This window comes from Perca fluviatilis, chromosome 3, assembly GCF_010015445.1.
Source record: "Perca fluviatilis chromosome 3, GENO_Pfluv_1.0, whole genome shotgun sequence".
In the NCBI taxonomy this organism is placed as follows: Eukaryota; Metazoa; Chordata; class Actinopteri; order Perciformes; family Percidae; genus Perca; species Perca fluviatilis.
In genome coordinates, this window is record NC_053114.1 from 30,311,726 (window position 1) to 30,332,213 (window position 20,488).

General features: G+C 40.3%; 1 protein-coding gene across 1 annotated transcript; it reads left to right on the forward strand.

The window, feature by feature from the left end:
* The first annotated feature begins 349 nt into the window (after positions 1 to 349).
* Positions 350 to 10,908, forward strand: LOC120555830 (hexokinase HKDC1-like). Its single transcript, XM_039794959.1, has 21 exons — positions 350 to 595; positions 1,841 to 2,003; positions 2,124 to 2,281; positions 2,519 to 2,641; positions 2,730 to 2,825; positions 3,085 to 3,184; positions 4,076 to 4,259; positions 4,367 to 4,522; positions 4,634 to 4,867; positions 5,188 to 5,329; positions 5,533 to 5,689; positions 5,794 to 5,942; positions 6,229 to 6,348; positions 6,547 to 6,642; positions 6,890 to 6,989; positions 7,355 to 7,467; positions 7,588 to 7,754; positions 8,068 to 8,223; positions 8,489 to 8,576; positions 9,778 to 9,923; positions 10,105 to 10,908. The coding sequence occupies exons 1-21, from the start codon at positions 533 to 535 to the stop codon at positions 10,232 to 10,234; spliced, it is 2,841 nt and encodes a 946-aa protein (XP_039650893.1). The 5' UTR covers positions 350 to 532; the 3' UTR covers positions 10,235 to 10,908.
* Positions 10,909 to 20,488: the final 9,580 nt, after the last annotated feature.

A 20,488-nucleotide genomic window follows, 5' to 3' on the forward strand; every position in this document is an offset into this window, starting at 1 on the left:
TGTTTTCCTTTAAGCTGCCTTAAGGTTGTTAAAATCGTTTTTTATATGTATAAATATTCTGTATCAGCTTGTTCCAATCCATTGAAGTTATGTGATGTTCAAATGTCTGCATTATTCCATCAAATCATTTTCTTAACCTTTGCTGAGTAAGTCTGCTAATATTTTGGTAATTCAGTGTTTCTGCAGAACTTCAGTAAAGGTTTAGTGTTGGTCACAAGATACACTTAACTGAAACTAAAAAGACGAGAGGGTTGGGCGGAAAGAGAGATTGGGAGAAATTATGAGATCAAGGGGTTTGGCTTGTTGTTAATCATTAAGTTAGAGCGGAGGTTGATCTCTGCTCAGTGGGCTCAGTCAGTGAGAACAAGACGAGACTCAGGAGGGAAGAAACTGACTTTCTCTATCTTAATATGTGCAGATATCATAATATAATTGGAGTGTGTGCAGTTGTATCGCGCAGTGACAGAGGAGCACAGACTCACTAACAAACCAGCTGGAAGAGTTTTCATGGTGGTGTGTGTTGCACATCAAGATGTTTGCTGTTCATCTTATTTCCTTCTTCTTCTCCAAACTCCAGGAGGACCCCACAAAGAAGGTAAGAACTACTCCACAACTTTAACTAAACTTGTGTTCCAGTAGCAGTAATTCTCAATATTAAAGAGACTACTTTCAAGATGTAATCTGCTACAGACAAGGTATTATGAAATTGACAAAGCTTGCTGCAATATATTCAAACTGAAATGTCCTTCAAAACAATAAATCTGTAATATAAATAATTTGCTAAGTTCTCAGGCAAAAAAAGTGTATGTATGGCCTTACTTTATCTGACATTTACTGTAAAACATTATTTACGCAAATCACGGAAAGTTCAACAAAAAGATTAGACAAATGTGTACTTCTAACTTGCTCTAATGTAGTGCTGCATCATTCACTGTGGGAAATTCTGGTAGGATTTATCATATGATAAAAAGTTGACATTGTAAACAGATTTTATGTATCCAGCACTTGACCTGCTGAGGTTTTGCAGATGCGCCAACATCTATTTTTACTAAATCCAAACGATACGGCAGTAGCTTGTGCTGTAACAAGATGCTGTAATCATTAGTAACTGTGTCACCGTTCATCTCTCCTGAGCAATGATTAACATCTTTGCCTGGCAGTGTCACTACTCCTCCCTTGGTGCAGATGGGATCAACACACACTGTCCCAGGGACAAAGTATTGACACTCCATTAGAAACACTGCACACATTCACACTCAAACACAAATACAGTACATGCCCATACATGACACCACAGTAATAGAGTATACAGGGTGGGACTGAGCGTGGGAAAGCTTGTTTTACACACATATATATATATATATATATATATATGTATATGTTTGTCATTTCTTAAGAATATTAGCCAATGTGTGGAAAATAAATCCACAGTCTCCTCTGTTTCCTACAACATGTCCCACAATCAATCGACACTCCCTGGATCAAGTTACTGTTAACCACAAAATGACCTTTGAGCTTTTGATACATCTGACTTTAGTATGCTGCAGCAACTCTTGTGACATTTTAAATGTTTGCCACATGTAAACCTCAAAGAAGATCAAAGATTCTAGCATATTTGCTGATAAAAGACAAATCTTCACAACTACGATGTGGATATACTCCAATTTTGAGGGACGAATAAACAAGATTGAATTTCCACTGACCTTTGTTCTGCTGCTCGTTTTTCTTTATTACTTTGTTATCAAGATAAAAAACAAAAGAGTAAATCAGTATGCCTCATTTTACCTTGCCTTTGCTTCTGCTTGATGACCGTTTACTCTGTTTATCCTTTAACCTTCAGGTGGACAGGTTTCTGTACGCCATGCGTCTCCATGACGACCAGTTAAGTGACATCTCGGCTCGTTTCCAGGCTGAAATGAGAAAGGGGCTTTCAGCGGAAAGCAACGCTGCAGCATCAGTGAAGATGCTGCCAACACACGTCCGCTCCACTCCTGATGGATCAGGTAACTCACATTAATGGCTTTCACACTTTTTCAGGCTTTTGTGTTCAATGTCACTGAATATAAACTACATACAATACAATACAGTTAATATAATGTTGCCTCTTTTCTCCACTCATGCAGAGAAAGGACAGTTTCTGGCACTGGATCTTGGAGGCTCTAGGTTTAAGGTGCTCCAAGTTAAAGTGAGAGAGGGTATGGGGATTAGGAGGGGAGGAGTGGAGATGGTGGAGAAGACCTACCCCATACCTAAGGAGCTACTCATTGGGAGAGGAACAGAGGTACGGAGGAGTGGAAACATGGACAATTAAAAGCATAGAAACAAGGGATTGTAGAATTCTAGAGGGAACAGAAAAGACATATAGGATCTACATGAATGTGAAGAGTTTTGAACAAGGATGGGAGCAGAAGTATGGGATTGGAGAAGGGTGCATAAACAGACAGGGGGTTGGAAAGTTAACACATTATGAACCTTCTTATACAATGTCTTCCTGTCTTCTCTCCCTCTCTGTCTGTAGCTATTTGACCACGTGTCAGAGTCTCTAAAGGACTTCCTGCATGAGAAGAACATCAGTTTGGAGAAGAAACATCCTCTGGCCTTCACGTTCTCTTTCCCCTGTGAACAGTCCACCTTAAATCAGGTAACTATACATCCATCTGGTCATCTGGTTTTCATGACCTGCACCTGCAGTATATGTTACTCTGTATATATTCTTTCTTTTTCTGTAGGGATTATTGGTAAACTGGAGTAAAAACTACCGGGCTCGAGGCCTCCAGGGTAAAGATGTGGTCCAGGCCCTCAGAGAAGCAATAGACAGAACTGGGGTAGGACGCCTGTATTCATTACAGTATACATACTGTTACTTACCTGTTTTTGACCCACAAAACAATTTATCAGACAGGCCAGTAAAGGTACTGAGACATGACTTTTTCATGAGGAGCTCGTTCTATAGAACTACTGACTAACCCTTACCCACTTTTTTATAACTTAGAGCTCCCTGCACTTCTTCTGAACACTTCATTCAATATACAAACTGTACTGTAGTTAACCTTATAATCACTCACTCTGTAACTCACTCTGAAGGGTATGGATGTAGAGGTGTTAGCCATGGTTAACGACACTGTAGCAACCATGATGACCTGCGGTTTTGATGACCAGTACTGTGATGTAGGACTCATTATCGGTGAGTACATTCATCTTCATACAATTCACTTAGCTGTTTGAGGCCCTCTAGCGGTTGATTGTATTAATGCATCTGTGTGAGGGAAGGATTGTTTTGTGTGAATGGTTTTGCACCATGTGTTTGAACCATTTTTACCAGACTCTGAGTGAAAAGGGTTTAGATTATAGTCATTTTAAGGATAGATAGGTTTAACATCTTGTGATCATTTGAAGATAGAAAATTAATTTAACCAGAGTAGAGGTGTGCCATAGCACATAATTCATGATCATTTTAATATCATGGTATTATGTGATAAAGTTCATACTGTGATAATGACAATATTCTGACTTGTTGACGTACTTGCCTGTTAATTTGGGAACTGTTTGGATGTGCACTTTGATGTATTTATATTTTATACAGAATCTGAATGTCACGCTAATTTATTAAAAAGTTTTGAAAAGTTTTTACTGGATATTTGAAGGCAAACTGTTAACGTCTATGAAGACATAAAAAACTATAATACTCATGTGGCTGGGTTGGCTCAGTGGGTAGAGCGGCGTACATGTACTGAGAGGTTTATGCCTCGACGCAGAGGTCTAGGGTTTGAATCTGACCTGTGATGATTTCCTGCATGTCTTCCCTCCCTTTCTCACCTAGCTGTCCTGTCAAAAATTAAAGGCTGAAAAGCCCCAAAAAATAATCTTAAAAAAAAAACTATAACACTCATTTTGTTGCCATTATATGTTCTTGAAATAAAAATAAAATTATTGTTCAGTATTTTGTCATATCATCAAGGATATCATTATTGCAGATATTCCCTGAAATATCGTGATATTACTTTAGGGCCATATTGCCCACCCCTAAACCTTTGAACAGTATGATTATGGCTGTCCTGTATGCTTGTGTGTTTAGGCACTGGCACCAATGCGTGCTACATGGAGGAGCTGCGTCACATTGACCTGGTGGAGGGAGACGAGGGCAGGATGTGTGTGAACACTGAGTGGGGAGCCTTCGGAGACGACGGGGCTTTGAATGATTACATCACAGAGTTTGACAGGGATGTGGATGCAGCCTCCAACAACCCTGGAAAACAAATGTGAGGAGAGCGGCTTTGACTTTTCTCATGATATGACATGTTATGGCACAGCATGTATGACACAATATCAACCTTAAACCCCTCTGTTTCTTTTTTCCTCATGGCAGCCTAGAGAAGATGGTCAGTGGGATGTATCTGGGCGAGTTAGTGAGGCTGGTTGTATTAAAGATGGCTAAACTCGGACTGCTTTTTGATGGACATGTGTCTGATGCCCTGAGGACTAAAGGGAAGATAACCACGGCACATGTAGCAGCCATGGAGGAGTAAGTTACAGTATCTTTCTCTGTCTGTCTGTCTGTCTATCCTTCCAACCGTCTTTCTCACACTCCCTCTGTGTAAACACAAGTTATATCATACGTGTTTGTCTATTTCAGATACAAAAATGGTCTGAAGAACACCAGAAACATTCTCATGGATCTTGATTTGACTCCGACATCTGATGACTGTGTTGCTGTTCAACATGTCAGCACCATAGTGTCCTTCAGGTCCTCAAATCTGGTGGCTGCAGGACTCACTGCCATTTTGACTCGAATAAAGCAAAACCGAAATTTGAGGACAGTAAGGATCACTGTAGGTGTGGATGGAACTCTGTACAAGACGCATCCACAGTAGGTTATTATGGAAATATTCACCAAAAATCACAATCTTATGCCAGTGGTTATCATTTGTATATACAGTATATTGAATTATCATCCTGATTAGTCACATTCTAATAGCACACACCTTGAATTGTCATTGGTCATATTGTTATGACCTGTAAAAATACATTTGTAAGTATCTAAATTATAATATAATTATGGATTGTCATTTGTTTAATCAACCTAATACACTGTGCCAGACTTCTACATTGGGAAATTACAACAGTGAAGATGTTGCAGCAGCTGCAGATTAGCAAATAGAGGTTAAACATTAGACTCTTCCATTTCAGGTATCCTTCCCGTCTCCATAAAGTAGTGCGGCGGCTGCTTCCTGAGTGCCATGTCAGGTTTGCCCTCTCAGACTGCGGCAGCAGCAAAGGAGCTGCCCTGGTAACAGCAGTCGCCCAACGACTGGCATCACGAAGGCGGCAGGTTAGGATGCTGTGTGTGTGTGTGTGTGTGTGTGTGTGTGTGTGTGTGTGTGTGTGTGTGTGTGTGTGTGTGTGTGTGTGTGTGTGTGTGTGTGTGTGTGTGTGTGTGTGTGTGTGTGTGTGTGTGTGTGTGTGTGTGTTTCTGTACTGTATTGTAATGCTGTCAATTCTGGTATGACACAGCATCTCTTACGTGTATCGCAGGTGGATGAGACGCTGTCTCCATTCAGACTGAGCCAAGAGCAGCTCCAGTTGGTCAAGACCAGGATGAGGACGGGGCTGGAGGCAGGGCTGAAGAGTAAAGGCCCCTCTACTATCAAGATGCTGCCTTCTTTTGTGTACCGTACACCTGACGGCACAGGTCAGACACTAAAATTAAAAACACACAATGTGTCTATGAATAAATTAAACTGAATCGTATTAAAACAGATAATCCGTAAGCTCATCTTTTGTTTTGTTTTCCAGAGCGTGGAAAGTACCTCGCCTTGGATCTGGGAGGGACAAACTTCAGAGCTTTGCTGGTGAACTTTAAAAAAGGTCTGCAACAGAACACCCGGCTTTACCACAAGATCTACACCATACCGCTGGAGATAATGCAGGGAAGTGGAGAAGAGGTAGGACATTTTGTTGTAGTGTTCCTACTAAACAATCCAGACAGAAGGACTGACAGTGGTAGGCAGACAGATATGAAAGATGTGAAACTCGGGCTTGGTAAATTAAATATTCATAAAGAGTTAATGAGTATTTTCAGTAAATTACTGAATAAAGAAGCACATTACATGCAATTTTGTCGAAAAAAGCCTGTCAGAAGTGGAAGGTCAAATTAATTTTCTTTAAAAGCATTAAAAAGCCAACTAGGCTGGATACTTTCATTGAAACCCTTTCTTTGTCTGTCTCTAGTTGTTTGATCATATAGCGCAGTGTGTAAGTGACTTCCTGGACTACATGGGGATGAAGAACGCTCATCTTCCTGCAGGCTTCACCTTCTCTTTCCCCTGCGAGCAGACATCTATTGACACGGTAAGTGTGGACATCAGAGTTCAATTATATTAGTTTAGTTTGTTACAGCCACAGACAACATTTTCTCATAGGAACCAATCAGTCAAGGATCAATTTAATAGCTTTTAAGAAAAACACAGTAAAAATACACAAGTTAACAGACACCAAAATGAGTAACATCCATTTTGTAACCTCTTTCGACCGTTGTGTGTTCCTCAGGGCACATTGGTGAGCTGGACCAAAGGCTTCAAGGCCACAGACTGTGAAGGACATGATGTTGTGAGCATGCTGAGGGATGCCATCAAGAGACGCAACGTGAGTCAAAATACAACAGAATAGAGTTTATAATGATGATCTGGGTTTTGTCAGATGAGTTGAAGAATAATGGGCCATTTTTCCTATATGTAATAATTTGTTTATGTACATGTAAGAGTCTGCAAGATACACAAAACTCTACAAAGTGAATGTCACTATATTCTTGTATACTGTAGAGCAGTAGTTAAATATCAACTATGTATGTGTGTTTGTATGATTGTGTACACACATGTTTATGTCTGTATAGGAGTTTGACTTGGACATTGTAGCAGTAGTCAATGACACAGTGGGGACCATGATGAGCTGTGCCTATGAAGACCCTGAGTGTGAAATTGGACTGATTGCTGGTATGTGGCCTTCAGTGTTTTCATTTTTTTACAAACTGAGAACATTTGGGTTAGTCAGTAACTTAGTGTGCTTTTCAAGTGTAGGTCTTTGAATTTGAATTAAGGCTGGAATTGTGTTTAGGGTTGTGGTCAGTCCTGTAGTTATCATGGTTATTGTTATAATTTGGGGTTAGAAAAAGCTCTCACCAATCAGGGTCCTCACAAGTACTGTAAAAGTAATGTGATGTTTGTGTTTGTTGCTAAGCACTCTGGGTTCCGTCTCTAAACACAAGCTTTAGTTTGATAAGCAACACATATTTTGAATGCTTACTTTATTGTTATTGTAATGTTTTATATAACAGAGATGATGTGACTCTGTTTCACAGGAACTGGCACTAATGTTTGTTACATGGAGGACCTGAAGAACATTGAAAAAGCTGAACAAAAGACAGAAAAAATGGAAAGAGAAGAGGGGACCCCTGAAGGAGGCGAGAAAAAGGTTGAACAAGTCTTTTGCAGCACTCACAGTGTTTAGTTTTTCAGTGAGCTGTGTTGATGTTAAATTAATATTTGGATGATAACCCATATATGTAACCCCCTCATTTGTTTCTGCTCACAGCTGGATGATGGGACTAAAAGAGAGAAGAAGGTGGGGGATGCTGAGATACCAAAGATGTGTATAAACACAGAGTGGGGAGGTCTGGGTGATGATGGCTCTCTCAATGACATCATCACACCTTATGACATTGAGGTCGACCAAAACTCACTGAACCCTGGAAAACAAAGGTTAGAAACACTCACACATTTTGTTTGATCAGCATGCATGTGTGTGTATCCTCGTGTGTCTCTCAGGATTTCAGGACAGTAGCTTATCTGTGTTTTTTTGCATATGTATGAGGACATTTTCATACCTGTACATGTTTTTGTGCTTGTGTGTTAAGGCCCCATATTACTTGCATACTTTTATGCATATGTACGTATGTGCCTCATGCTCCAATAATTCTGTATGTTTTATATTGAGCTGTTCGGTAACTCGATCAGGTGGCCACTTTGGTCTTTGTGGATCTAACAAATAATTTGTGTCTTTGTGAGTGTGCAGGTTTGAAAAGCTGACCAGTGGGATGTATTTAGGAGAAGTTGTTCGTCAGGTATTATTGGATTTAACCAGAGGAGGTTTGCTGTTCAAAGGACATGTCACTGAAGCTTTGAAAACACCTGGAATATTCCAAACCAAATACCTTTCACAAATAGAGAGGTAGGAGAAACTGTGTGTATGTTGTATATGTCTATTTGTGTTTGAGACATGTGCAAATTTATACATACATGATGTCTCTTTCAGATAATTTCCTATTCCACAGAATAAAGGTTTTGTCCCCTATTTGTCCCCAATAATGCCTTTTAAATCTGTGAATGACACCTTCATTCTATCCCATACACCAGGGCAGAATTTAGGTGTGTAGGACTGTAACTGTGTGGCTGTATTTTACTGGAATGTGTGTAACTGTGTTGTCTCCCCCTAGTGACCGCCTGGCTCTACTGCAGGTCCGATCTATTCTCCAACAGATGGGGCTCGACAGCACCTGTGATGACAGCATCATTGTCAAAGAGGTAGAAGACAGAAAGAAAAAAAAAAGTCATATTTGTAGACGAACAGCTGTTTCAGTACAGTTTCAGAGTTCTAACTAACTTTAAGGTCTGTGTGTTTTTTAAAGTAAAATGCAATTTAAAGGACAATTCCGGCGCAAAATGAACCTAGGGGTTAATAACACATGTACCGAGTCGACCGTTCTCTGGGATATGTTTTGATGGTAATCAAATGTGTCTCTAGCTTGAAACAAGCTAGCGTGAACTGCTGATTAGCTTAACGCTAGGCTTTTGGGGCACTGGTAGAGTAAAAATAAATCGCTATTTTATACCACTAACCAGGCTCAAAATAGCACCACACTTCCACGGTAGCATAATTTACATGTCCCTACATGTAAAACTTGTGTAAGTGTACAGACAGTTTATTGAAAAGATAGTTTATGAAGACATTACCTTTGGGTATACACGGCATTCGTGGTTCGACTGGTCATGACGGTTTTCCCACGATGGCGCCTGCCTGTATACCCCAAAGGTAATGTCTTGTTTTGAGCCTTGTTAGTGGTATAAAATAGCGATTTATTTTTACTCTACCAGTGCCCCAAAAGCCTAGCGTTAAGCTAATCAGTGGTTCGTGCTAGCATGTTTCAAGCTACAGACACATTCAATTACCATCAAAACATATCCCAGAGAACGGTCGACTCGGTACATATGTGTTATTAACACCTAGGTTCATTTTGCGCCGGAATTGTCCTTTAAGGACATAATCTTTGTTATACTGTAGCTGAGGACTGTGCAGGACAAACATAGATATTTTAACCAGTTGTCAATATTTTGACATTAATAATAATAATAAGAGGTCATCTGTACCCTTTGGAAGTGGTCATTTGGCACACCTAATGCAATGCAGCCATCATTCATGTTAAACTTTTGAACCTTGTTAACGACGATTCTAAAGTAAGCGTTTAAATGTAAAATATCATCATTCTGCAACCCTATGGCCTATTTCTTGTCTCCGATTTGTCTAAAATACCAGAGAGAGGTTAAGAGTTTAAATTTTGACACACTCCGAGAAAATCATGTTCTCTGTTGCAACCTCACTTTGGCATTCAGTAAGATTTCTTTCTACTGGTTGAGGAGTGATATTATATTGTCTGGCTCAGCTAACTGTGGCACAAACAGTCTGTTAAGTGTTGCAATAATGATAATGGTTTTCATTGTTATACAGGTATGTGGAGCAGTGTCACGTCGTGCAGCTGTGCTGTGTGGGGCAGGAATGGCGGCCGTGGTCGATAAGATCAGAGAGAACCGAGGCCTGGACCATCTAAACATCACTGTAGGGGTGGACGGTGCACTCTACAAACTGCATCCTCAGTGAGTTTTTCTTGTTTTAATTGTTGTAGTTGTGAAGTGCTACAGGCACAAAACTATTTAAAAAGGATTAAATTCAATTAAAAGTGTTGTTGTACTTTTTCCTTGTTACCCCTTTATCTTGCTTCTTTAAAAAACTTTCTAAAAACAATTATTATTTTTTTTTTTCTTCTGCTGTTTCTAGTTTTGCTGAAGTCCTTCAAGAGACTGCCAGAGTTTTGGCTCCTCAGTGTAACGTGACTTTCCTGCCATCCGAGGAAGGCAGCGGAAAGGGTGCTGCCCTCATCACAGCTGTGGCCAGACAAAAGCTCTAATGCCAAGTTCCATCAGCACCGCTGTCCTTGTTGCAATTGTCGCCTTTTGATAATTGACTTCAGAAAAGACAGTGTCGAAAGCGAAGCATCATACATGATGAAGATGTACAAATCGTTCTTGAATACAAATACCTGGGAAGAGTGTTCGATTCCCAGCTGAAATGTAATGAGAACAAAGACTGTAATGTAGAATATACCGTATAGCAGAGAATTCATCTGCTAAGAAAGCTAAACTCTTTCGGTGTCTGCAAGGAAATTTTATGAAACGTTTATGAAACTTTTACCAAGAGTCTTTTAACTTTTTCATTTGTGTGCTGGTTTAATGGTTTGTCTGTTAAGGACAAAAACTGTCTGTCTAACATTGTTAAGGTCTGCTCCAAGATCACTGGAGTCCAGCAGAAAGACCTCAGCTCTCTGTGGAAGGAACGAGTGGTTCAGAAAGCTGATAAAATATAAACTCAACCTGACCACTTTTTATTGAATTTTTAGTTATGCCGTCAGGTCAGCGCTATTATGTTCCTGCACGGTAAATTAATCGGTATGCAAATTCTTTCATTCCTTCAGCAATTAGGCTACTGAACACAAATCGTTGATCTATGCTCTTGTTGTCACTGGCATGTTGATGTTGATGTGATAGACTGTAAAAATGAAATGCCCCTTGGGGATTAATAGTTTTCTGTCTGTCTGTCTGTCTGTCTGTCTGATGGTATGGGAGAGCTGCAGACTGTCATATATCACCTCAGATACAAATGGATTCACAAACAGCTTCTTTCAACCTGGTAGCAAGGAGCCTGACCTGAAGAGCATAAAACATGCAGAGGTTTTCAATGCATGATCCCTCACAGGCTTCCCACCCATGAGCCCAGCCATTTGGGCTGCGTTGTGCAGCCAGCTAAGATGAAGGCACTGCTGCCAGGGAATAATTTCTGGTTTCCTATAAAATGTAAAGAACTGGGATTTTTCACAACAACAAAACTTGTTAACCTGAAAATGTTTATTTGTTCGTCGAAAAACCCTTATTTTATTGTCTGCTCTGTATTAGATATACACTACACTATCTGAAATTCAAAATAAATGTATGAATGGCCTTACACAAATATTTTTCTTTTATACATATTTGGTACTTGAGGGCTTTACACCAGAGCCCTCTACTTTCCAATCATTACCAAGTCAACTCTGGGAAAATTGTCACACCAACAGCTGCTCAGTCACCTGATGCTAGTGTTAGCATTGCACTGATTAGAGTCTCTGCCTGTGATACCAGGGCTGAGTACTACAAATCACACCCTGCAAACTACTCAAGGTTATCACTTTAAGTGAGTCCAAACAAAAAGGAAATATACAGCTGCCATAACATTCCCTATGGCAACTGATAGTAAGCTTCAGTTGTCAAAATGTGATTCTCTGAAGAACTAAACTGTCTCTTCGCACACACACGCACACACACCTTCTCTTTGTCTCTTTTATACAACATACACCATATATTCTAAATAGATTGATATTAAATAATGTATTAAGTTAGTGTGAAAGAATCATCTGCTTCAAAGAACTGAAGAACTTATCAACAAGTAGAATAGAAACGTGTTGTGTGTGTGTGTGTGTGTGTGTGTGTGTTTGTGTGTGTGTGTGTGTGTGCGCACATGCGTGCGTGAGAGAGTCAGCAGTATCTCAGTATTGATGAAGGTTAAGAGGAGGATTGGAATGCTGCTGACCACATTTCCCAACAATAAAAACAACCAGCACTCTGTTCCGTCTTGACTGACTCTCTGTCCTTGTGATCCCCTGTCTGTCTCTGCATCTGTGCCATTTTGTCCATACTGTCTGTCTGCTTTATCTGTCTTGCTGGATCCTTGCCCATTCGCCTGTATCTTTATCTGTTCTGTATACATGGTACATGCTGAAGTAACAGAGAAATCCACCGATGTGTTTTACATTAGTATCGCTGATAAAATCAAGGACCTTAATTATGAGGTCAGGAGTACTATATACTGTACAGTAAATCTGATGGTTAGACTTTTTTTAACTCTTAAGCAGAAAATACAATTAGGGGTTGTGTTATGTCGCATTATAATCTTAAACTGATTTGACAATACTGGATACAATCCAATAAAATGAACAGTGCAATGATCAGTGTATTTATGATAATCCATTCATGACAGATTAGATGTGTTGAAGATGAAGGCAGGAAGAAAGCAGCAGAGTGCAAGAAATATAGAAAATAATGCACAGCAAAACCAAAGCATCAAGAAAGAAAGAATGAAGGCTGGAAATTTAAGAAAGAATTAAAGAAAGGAGTGAAGGAAAGGTATTGAGAACTGCTGCCTGCTAACAGGAGTGAGCACGCTAATCTGTTAGGGATTAGCATGTTAGAATGCTGCCATCTGAGGGCTACGACACACACACACACACACACACACACACACACACACACACACACACACACACACACACACACACACACACACAGCAGGGTAATCCCTCACTGTCCTAGTAGTGACCTAGTAGCTTCACAGTTAAACCACACATACACTGACTCTGCAGCTTCAATGCAGCAAACACAGCTGTGCTGCTGACTCTGCAGCTCTTGCAGCACAGTAAAGCGAGTGATACAGAAGATGGCATGTTGTGTCACTTTTTGCCTTGTCCTGTGTTTCCTTAAAGGTCCCATGGCATGAAAATTTCACTTTATGAGGTTTTTTAACATTAATATGCGTTCCCCCAGCCTGCCTATGGTCCCCAATTGGCTTGAAATGGTGATTGGTGTAAACCGAGCCCTGGGTATCCTGCTCTGCCTTTGAGAAAATGAAAGCTCAGATGGGCCAATCTGGAATCTTGCTTGTTATGAGGTCATAACAAGCAAGGTTACCTCCCCTTTCTCTGCTTTGCCCGCCCAGAGAATTTGGCCCACCCATGGGAGAGAGACATCATGGCTTTCAAATGAGAAAAGTGGGAGTTGGTCAAGGCCACACCCCCACCCTCCACCTTGCCCCCCCTCTCTCCTCCTCAATAGCTAGAGACACAAAAATGGCACATCCTAAGGAAAGCTCATTTTGGGACTGGCTCTAGTGGCTGTAATTCTGCACCAAGGCTGAATTTCGGGAAAGAGACTTCAGATACAGTATTAGGGGACCACTAAGGTCTTTATAAAAGCATCAAAAGAGCACCATGGGACCTTTAATGTCTTTCTCTTTTCATAACCTTCTGTACAAACTCCCTCCTCTCTGTTGGATACTTTAATGCAAAATTACCTTACATACCTATTTAATTTGACCTTTTTTTGTTTGAATACCTCAAATGCCCCTCACATCTTTCAGTCTTCCTGAATGACCATTCCTCAGGGAGCAAGGTGTGAATCTTATTATACATTCACTTTCTTGTGGTGTGTGTGTGTGTGTGTGTGTGTGTGTGTTAGGCTCTGTATGCGATGTCTTTGTCTCCCCTGCAAACCAACAATAAGAGCTTTGACACACACACACACACACACACACACAAACAGAAATGGTCACAATAGATTGGCAGAGTTAAGACGCTGGTTCTTCAGGACCTACAAAGGGACGAGCTGTGGCCCTGTTCTCAAAGGATTGTGCTCTGTTTTGTCATTATAGTTTTCAGGGAGCGCAGGCATTCATTTTTATTTGACACCCATTTATTGTCTTCAAAGATACAATGAATCGAAGATTTGAACCTCTATGCGGAGTCGACCATGGAAAAATGAGACACTACAATGTTTCAAAACATTATTGTGTTGACAGCTGTTGGATGCTTGATCATGGGGAAACTTTATCAATGAAGGTAATTATCCAGATATGAAGTGAAGAAGGAGGAGGCAAAGTATAAACGTTTAGGTAAACTTCAACTATGGAGCTTGAAAACACTGTGTAGACATTTAACATCACGCCGCAGAGATTCACTGTACTTCTTAGCAGCTAGTTGTCTGTACTGCATTGTTTGCATTAACAAGTGGTTAACTTACTGTCATATGTCTCAGTGTTTAGCAGGAGCAGGTTGACTAATGATAGCTTATACAGTATATATTGATCTGTAATATACATTTAGCTGGCTTGCTGGCTCCTGTGATCTTTACAATGAGAGACATGCTAACACGTGGCTAATTGTTTAAGCCATATCTTTTAGACAGACTAAAGAGAGAAAGAGCTGCAGATCGAACAGACTTTCTCACAAAAGACCTTTGATTTCCACATCTTTTTTGCTCGTTTTGCGCACTGACATTCTCCTTGGTTAAACCTGAAATCCTAAAAATCTCCTCCCCCTGTTTGGCATTTTGAGTTCATCAGGGGAAACCAATCAGGTGCTGGCCAGGGGTTTACCAATGGGGCACCTGTAAGTTTCATGTGGCATGTTGCTGGATAAAGTTCCTATCTTGAGTATTTTACAGAAAAGAAATAAGCAAAAAAGCATATAGAAAAACACTAGGACCAATATAATGAATACTTTGACTTCACTGTTGCAAAAATGTCACCAAAGATGGCAAAATTACTCACTTCCTGTACTTCCTGTACTCAAGTAGAAGTACAGAGACAAAAAAAAAAACAGAGAAAAATACTATGGTAAAAGTAGAAGTACTGATTTAACTTCTTTACTCAAGTAAAAGTACAGGCTTGGAAATTTCCTTAAAAGTATAGTAGTATAAAAGTAAAAGTAGCCTTGCAAATGGCAACCATTTTTTATGCAAAGCTACCTGGACCACACACGTTACTAGAGTGCAAGCTGAGACTTCAGTGGACGTGGAAAAAAGGCTCTTTATATGCCATTGCCTACATTTTAAATGGATGTCTGCCAATATGCCTAAAACATCACATATATGATTATTGTGACATAGACTGGGACTGCAGGTAAATACAACTGAGTAGCAAGATATTAATTAAATTGTGATTCTGTGAGAATTCAAACATGAGTCCTCTAACTTACGTCTGAGAAGTTTGAGATATTAATGTTAACATTAGCCCAAAATAAAGTCAATTTGAGACAAGACCAAGTAACTTAACTTAAGTGGTCTCGAAAACAAGAACGGCCTTGAGTAACGTTAACGTTACTACAGCACTGTTACACTATATCAAGTTACTGAATTTGTTTTTAATATAAAGCTATACATGCAGATATTGTATATTATTATTATTTTCAAATAAACTGAACGCTTGTTAACCTTAACGTTACTTGGCTTACTAAAATAGAACTCTGGGCAATTTTTACGTTAATCTTGATCGCTATATGCATGTGAGTACTGTCGATAGCAAAAAAAATGAGCCGAATTGGTGGTAGCAACACGGAGCTGCTGCAGCTAATGCCGAGAGCTCCCACTTAGCTAAAACGTCAGTTTGGGGACACAAAATGACACAAAATGCAATTAAAATGTCTGTGCAACATGAACACGGCCCTTACATGACAACAAGATGCGTTTTCAACTCAGACATTGTTTAAATTCACCTACCCTGTTAGCTGCTAACTGCCATCTGGAGGAGTTTGAGTTTGAGTTTAGTGTATTTATAAAAGGGGACAGCGCAAATTAATAAAACACATGATTTCCCATGGGTTAAAAAAGCCAGAATTAGCCAAAAGGCTATTTTTCATTTGTAGTCCCCTGCCTTTGATGTTAAAAAAGGTTTTTTAGTAGCACTAATAACTGAGTGACTGGGACTAAGTCCTTAGAGCTTGTTGGTATAACAGAAGAAAGCGTCTTTATCACTCAGGAGTGAGTGTATTCAGCCAGGCTTCGGTAATAATTAGCAAGCAGCAGTTCCATGTGTATTTGTAGCATATATATCCATTTTCTGTGCGTTCCATCTGGCGTTGGTGAATAGGAGTCTCGGCAGTGTGTTAGTTGCCTTAGCCGGGCTAGTAAGCCCGACCAGCATCCTACTTCCTTCACGCCTTCCTCGCCTGCCGCGGCCGACAACAATCCACAGGCGCCCGCTGGTCTGGTGGATGTCCTCCAGAGGAGTGGATTGTTGTCGGCCGCGGTAAGCGAGGAGGGCTGGGAGGAAGCAGAAGCAAGGACGCCGGCTAGCCCGGTTAAGGAAACCACAACGATCGACACTGACAAGACACCTACTCACCAACGCCAGATGGATCACACACAAAATGAATATATATGCTACAAATACACATGGAACTGCTGCTTGATGTTTATTACCGAAGCCTGGCTGAATACACTCACTCATCCCACACAACAGCTAGCAGGTAACAGGGTAGGTGAATTTAAACAATGGCAACAAGTTGCTAGATGCATCTTGTTGTCATGTAAGGGCCCTCTTCATGTTGCACAGACATTTAAATTGCATTTTGCATTTTGTGTTAAGAGGCACAAAGGCACTCTTTATTTTATGCCCCCAAAACTGCCATTTTAGCTAAGTGGGCGCTCTCGGCATTAGCTGCAGCAGCTCCGTGTTGCTACCACCGATTCGGCTCATTTTTTTTGCTATCGACAGTACTCACATATGTATAGCGATCAAGATTAATGTAAAAATTGCCCGGAGTTCTCCTTTAATGCTAGCGAAGCAAGGCATCGTCATTGCTAGCAGGAGAACAAATGTAGCTGATCATTAACGTAAACTTAATAAAATTACTGAAACAAACAACAAATAGCTTTTAATAACAAAAAAAGATGCATTTACCTCTACGTGTTTTTTCTAATTTGATGGTGAATTCATTTTAACAATGTATGTTCCAATCCAATTAGATTGAATTCGGTATTGATGACGCGAAAAATAATAACTGTAATTCCACTGAAATTATTTTAAACTAAAGTAACGAGCCAATTTTGTAAAATGTAAGTAGAAAGTACCGATATTTTTATAAAAAATGTAAGGAGTAAAAGCACAAAAATAAAGAGTAAAGTAAAAACATCTGAAAAATCTACTTGAGTAAAGTAACGAAGTATTTGTACTTCATTACTTCCCATCTCTGAATGTCACAGGTGTTATAGTGGAATTAACTCCACATCCGACATATTACGTAAGTGTATAAGGCATTACAGTTCATCTGTGTCTGTGGTTGTTCTCTAGAGAGGCCAAACAACAGACAGCTGTTGTTGTTGGGATAATGACGTCACGTCTGTCTGAAAGGACAGACAGAGGAGTGTAGTCAGAGGAAGTGACTGTCTGATCGGGAGAAGGTGAGTGAGTGAGTGAGTGAGTGAGTGAGTGAGTGAGGGAGTGAGTGAGTGAGTGAGTGAGTGAGTGAGTGAGTGAGTGAGTGAGTGAAGAGATGGAGTTGACAACAGGACAGGTGCAGTTTGTCATCAACATAGTTCTGCTTTTGGATTATGAGATATATATAAATATATATATTACAAAAGGCTTTATAGTTAAATGAATAATCTTTACATTTTTAAATCTATAATAGTTTATAGCTAACGTTCTGTCTAATATTTTTTAAATACATTTCTCTGTTCTTTGTTGTTTCACATAACTAAGACAAAAAATAGGCTATGTCAAATGATTTCAAGGGACATACATTATGGTGTTCCTGGTCAAAGGCTTCAGTCACACACAGACCCACTCAGGGAGGCACACCTGAGGTAATAAAAGACAATAGCTTTTTGAGGGTGAAACACAAAACATGTGAGAAGACAGTTGTTCTTATTTATGTCAAAACATAGGCCTTCACCAACAGAGACATAACATTGAAAGGTAAACATGCCCAAATACAAAAATTTTTTTAATTAAGATCCATGCATGACATTAGGCACTGCGATAAATGCCTGTATCATCCACTGCCAACTTACAAAGGCACAACAGAACATCAAAGAGCTAAATGTTTTATCTGAGGCAAAAAGGCCAAAAAGAGATGGAGTGAGTTATGGCAAAAGAGAAAGACAGACAGCACACACACACACACACACACACACACACACACACACACACACACAAAGCAATATATATAATATGATTGTCAATAAAATTGCCGAAGATGTCTTATTCAGATTGCTTGTTTTGTCCAACCAACAGTCCAAAACCCAAATCACTTTTAACTTTTGTGCACACATTGCCCCCAGTATGTACAAACCTGTAATACAGTTTTTCCCAATTGTTTACACACCAAAATTGGAACTTGAAACCTGAAACTCATGTACCAAATCCCTAAACCAAGTCGGCAAAATTGCAAGCACAATTCCTGCATTACACCAGAGACTATTTAGAATACACTCAGTGTCCAATTCTGCATTACACTTTTTGCAAAACACTACACACAGTTGTCTACATTAGGCACAACATTCAAAATTAAAATATCTGTAGTACCTTTGGAAAGCAACGCCAATCACAATGCCAAGCTCTATACACCAATTGGCAACACCCACTCCTCACAGGTGTAAACACTAGTTGCTGAATTGTGCACAGTCAGAGCTTTAGCATTATAAGGCCACAGATGAGCATGTGGTGAAGATGATGTGGGGGCTTTCAGCGGCTGAATCCGTCACTCCAGAAGATTCTTTCCCCGATGTTTAGCCAGGGTGAACATCACTTTTGATGTAAATGAGGTGCTGTGGCCAGACCAAAATAGGAGGTTTTGCATCTGTTTTTGTCTTTTTGTGTTCAGAGTTTTCAGGACCACACCATCAACCAGATACGTTTGAACGATTTACGTAATAAGAAAGATGATTGGAATGCGAGGCATGAAGTTGCCGATATGCGAGACGGGAATTTTCTTGTAGTCATCGGTTGATTTGACGTTGACTGCGTTGTGGGAGGCTTCGCTGGAGAATCCGCCGTAGCACTCGGGCACGACAGACCCCCCTTAGGACCTAAAGAAGAGGAGAAAGGAGAGGAACAGAAAGAGGGGGTAGGGAGGGATGCAGAAAGCGAGAGCAGATGAGAGGAGGTTAGGTGGTATTTATAGGAATGCCAGAAGAGGCATGTTTGAGGTGTGGCCCTGCTCCTGAAACTCTGCTAAGTAGCTTCAATTGAAATTAGTCACTTTCATTTGTAATTTTTGTATAGTAAACCCTTTATCTTACTGCATGTTTTCCTGGTTTTCTCCTCTTGGATATGGGAAGTGGTACCTACAAAACACAAGTGTTCAAAAATACTGCATTTTGGATATAAATAGCAATGTTTTTGTTACTGTATTGCATATGTGTGTTACAACCGGCTACAGCGTAACACTGAGAATGCAAAAGGCACAAACCTTCTGATGGGCTATTCATAGTAGTGTTTGGTGTTGAGCACATCAGTGCTGCTGGTTGGTAGACAGATCTATTGAAATGATGTGTGTGTGTGTGTGTGTGTGTGTGTGTGTGTGTGTGTGTGTGTGTATGTGTGTGTGTGTGTGTGTGTGTGTGTGTGTGTGTGTGTCATATTGATGCAAAAAAAAAACATTTTGGAAACAGATGTAACAGTTTTGAATGCAGTGTTTGCTTGTGCTAGGGACTTGTAGAGTTTACCATTTTTTTTTTTGATTTTGTGTTGTGTGTTTACAGTTTTGGGAAAATGAGCCAAGAATTCAGAAAACGTGTGTAACCAATTAGGAAAAACTGTAAAACCCACTCCCGTCTTCACACAGCAGACAATAAAGCCAGAAGAGATGAAAAAACACAAGGCATAGGTTTAGGTGTGGATGACTCCCTGACATTTGGATTCAGTTTCACCAAAAACACAGATGCTGCAACAGCACCATATAACTCTCTCCCCTTCACTCTTTTAACTCTCACAGATAACACTGGCACTGATGCTCCCTGACCTCCCTGCTATCATGTTCCTGATTTTTACCAAAGCTGTGTATTACTGTAACCCCCCCCCCAAAAAAAAAGTTCCCCAGGCTCGAAGAAGCAAAGGCCTGCAGCTTCCTCCCCTTCATCCCATTTTCAGTAATATTATGACCAACCCACCACACCGAATGGTATGTCACTTTATAACTTCCTTCCTTGGAACAGTAAACCCCAAATTCTCTCCTCACCTTACTTCCCTCTTTCTCTCTCTGTCCCTCCCCCTCTTACCCTCCATAATTTGGCAGTCTACCTCCTCCATCACTGAGTATGCCTCCAAGGCGTCAGCAGACCAGCCAATCACAGAAAAGAGGATGTGGCACTCACCCCCATGGCCACTCACATTCTCTAACCAATGAGCTCAGAGACAGTGGGCAGGGCTCATGTTCTGGCCCTCCCTGCTTCTCTCTTTCTGCCTCCTGCAGCTAACTTGCTGTCTCACTCATGCTTCCTGGCTTTACTCACATGCTCAGAGAGGGAAGAGCTGTAGTGTCTTAGCCGCACATGAAGAAGGTCTGTCTATTTTAAACCAC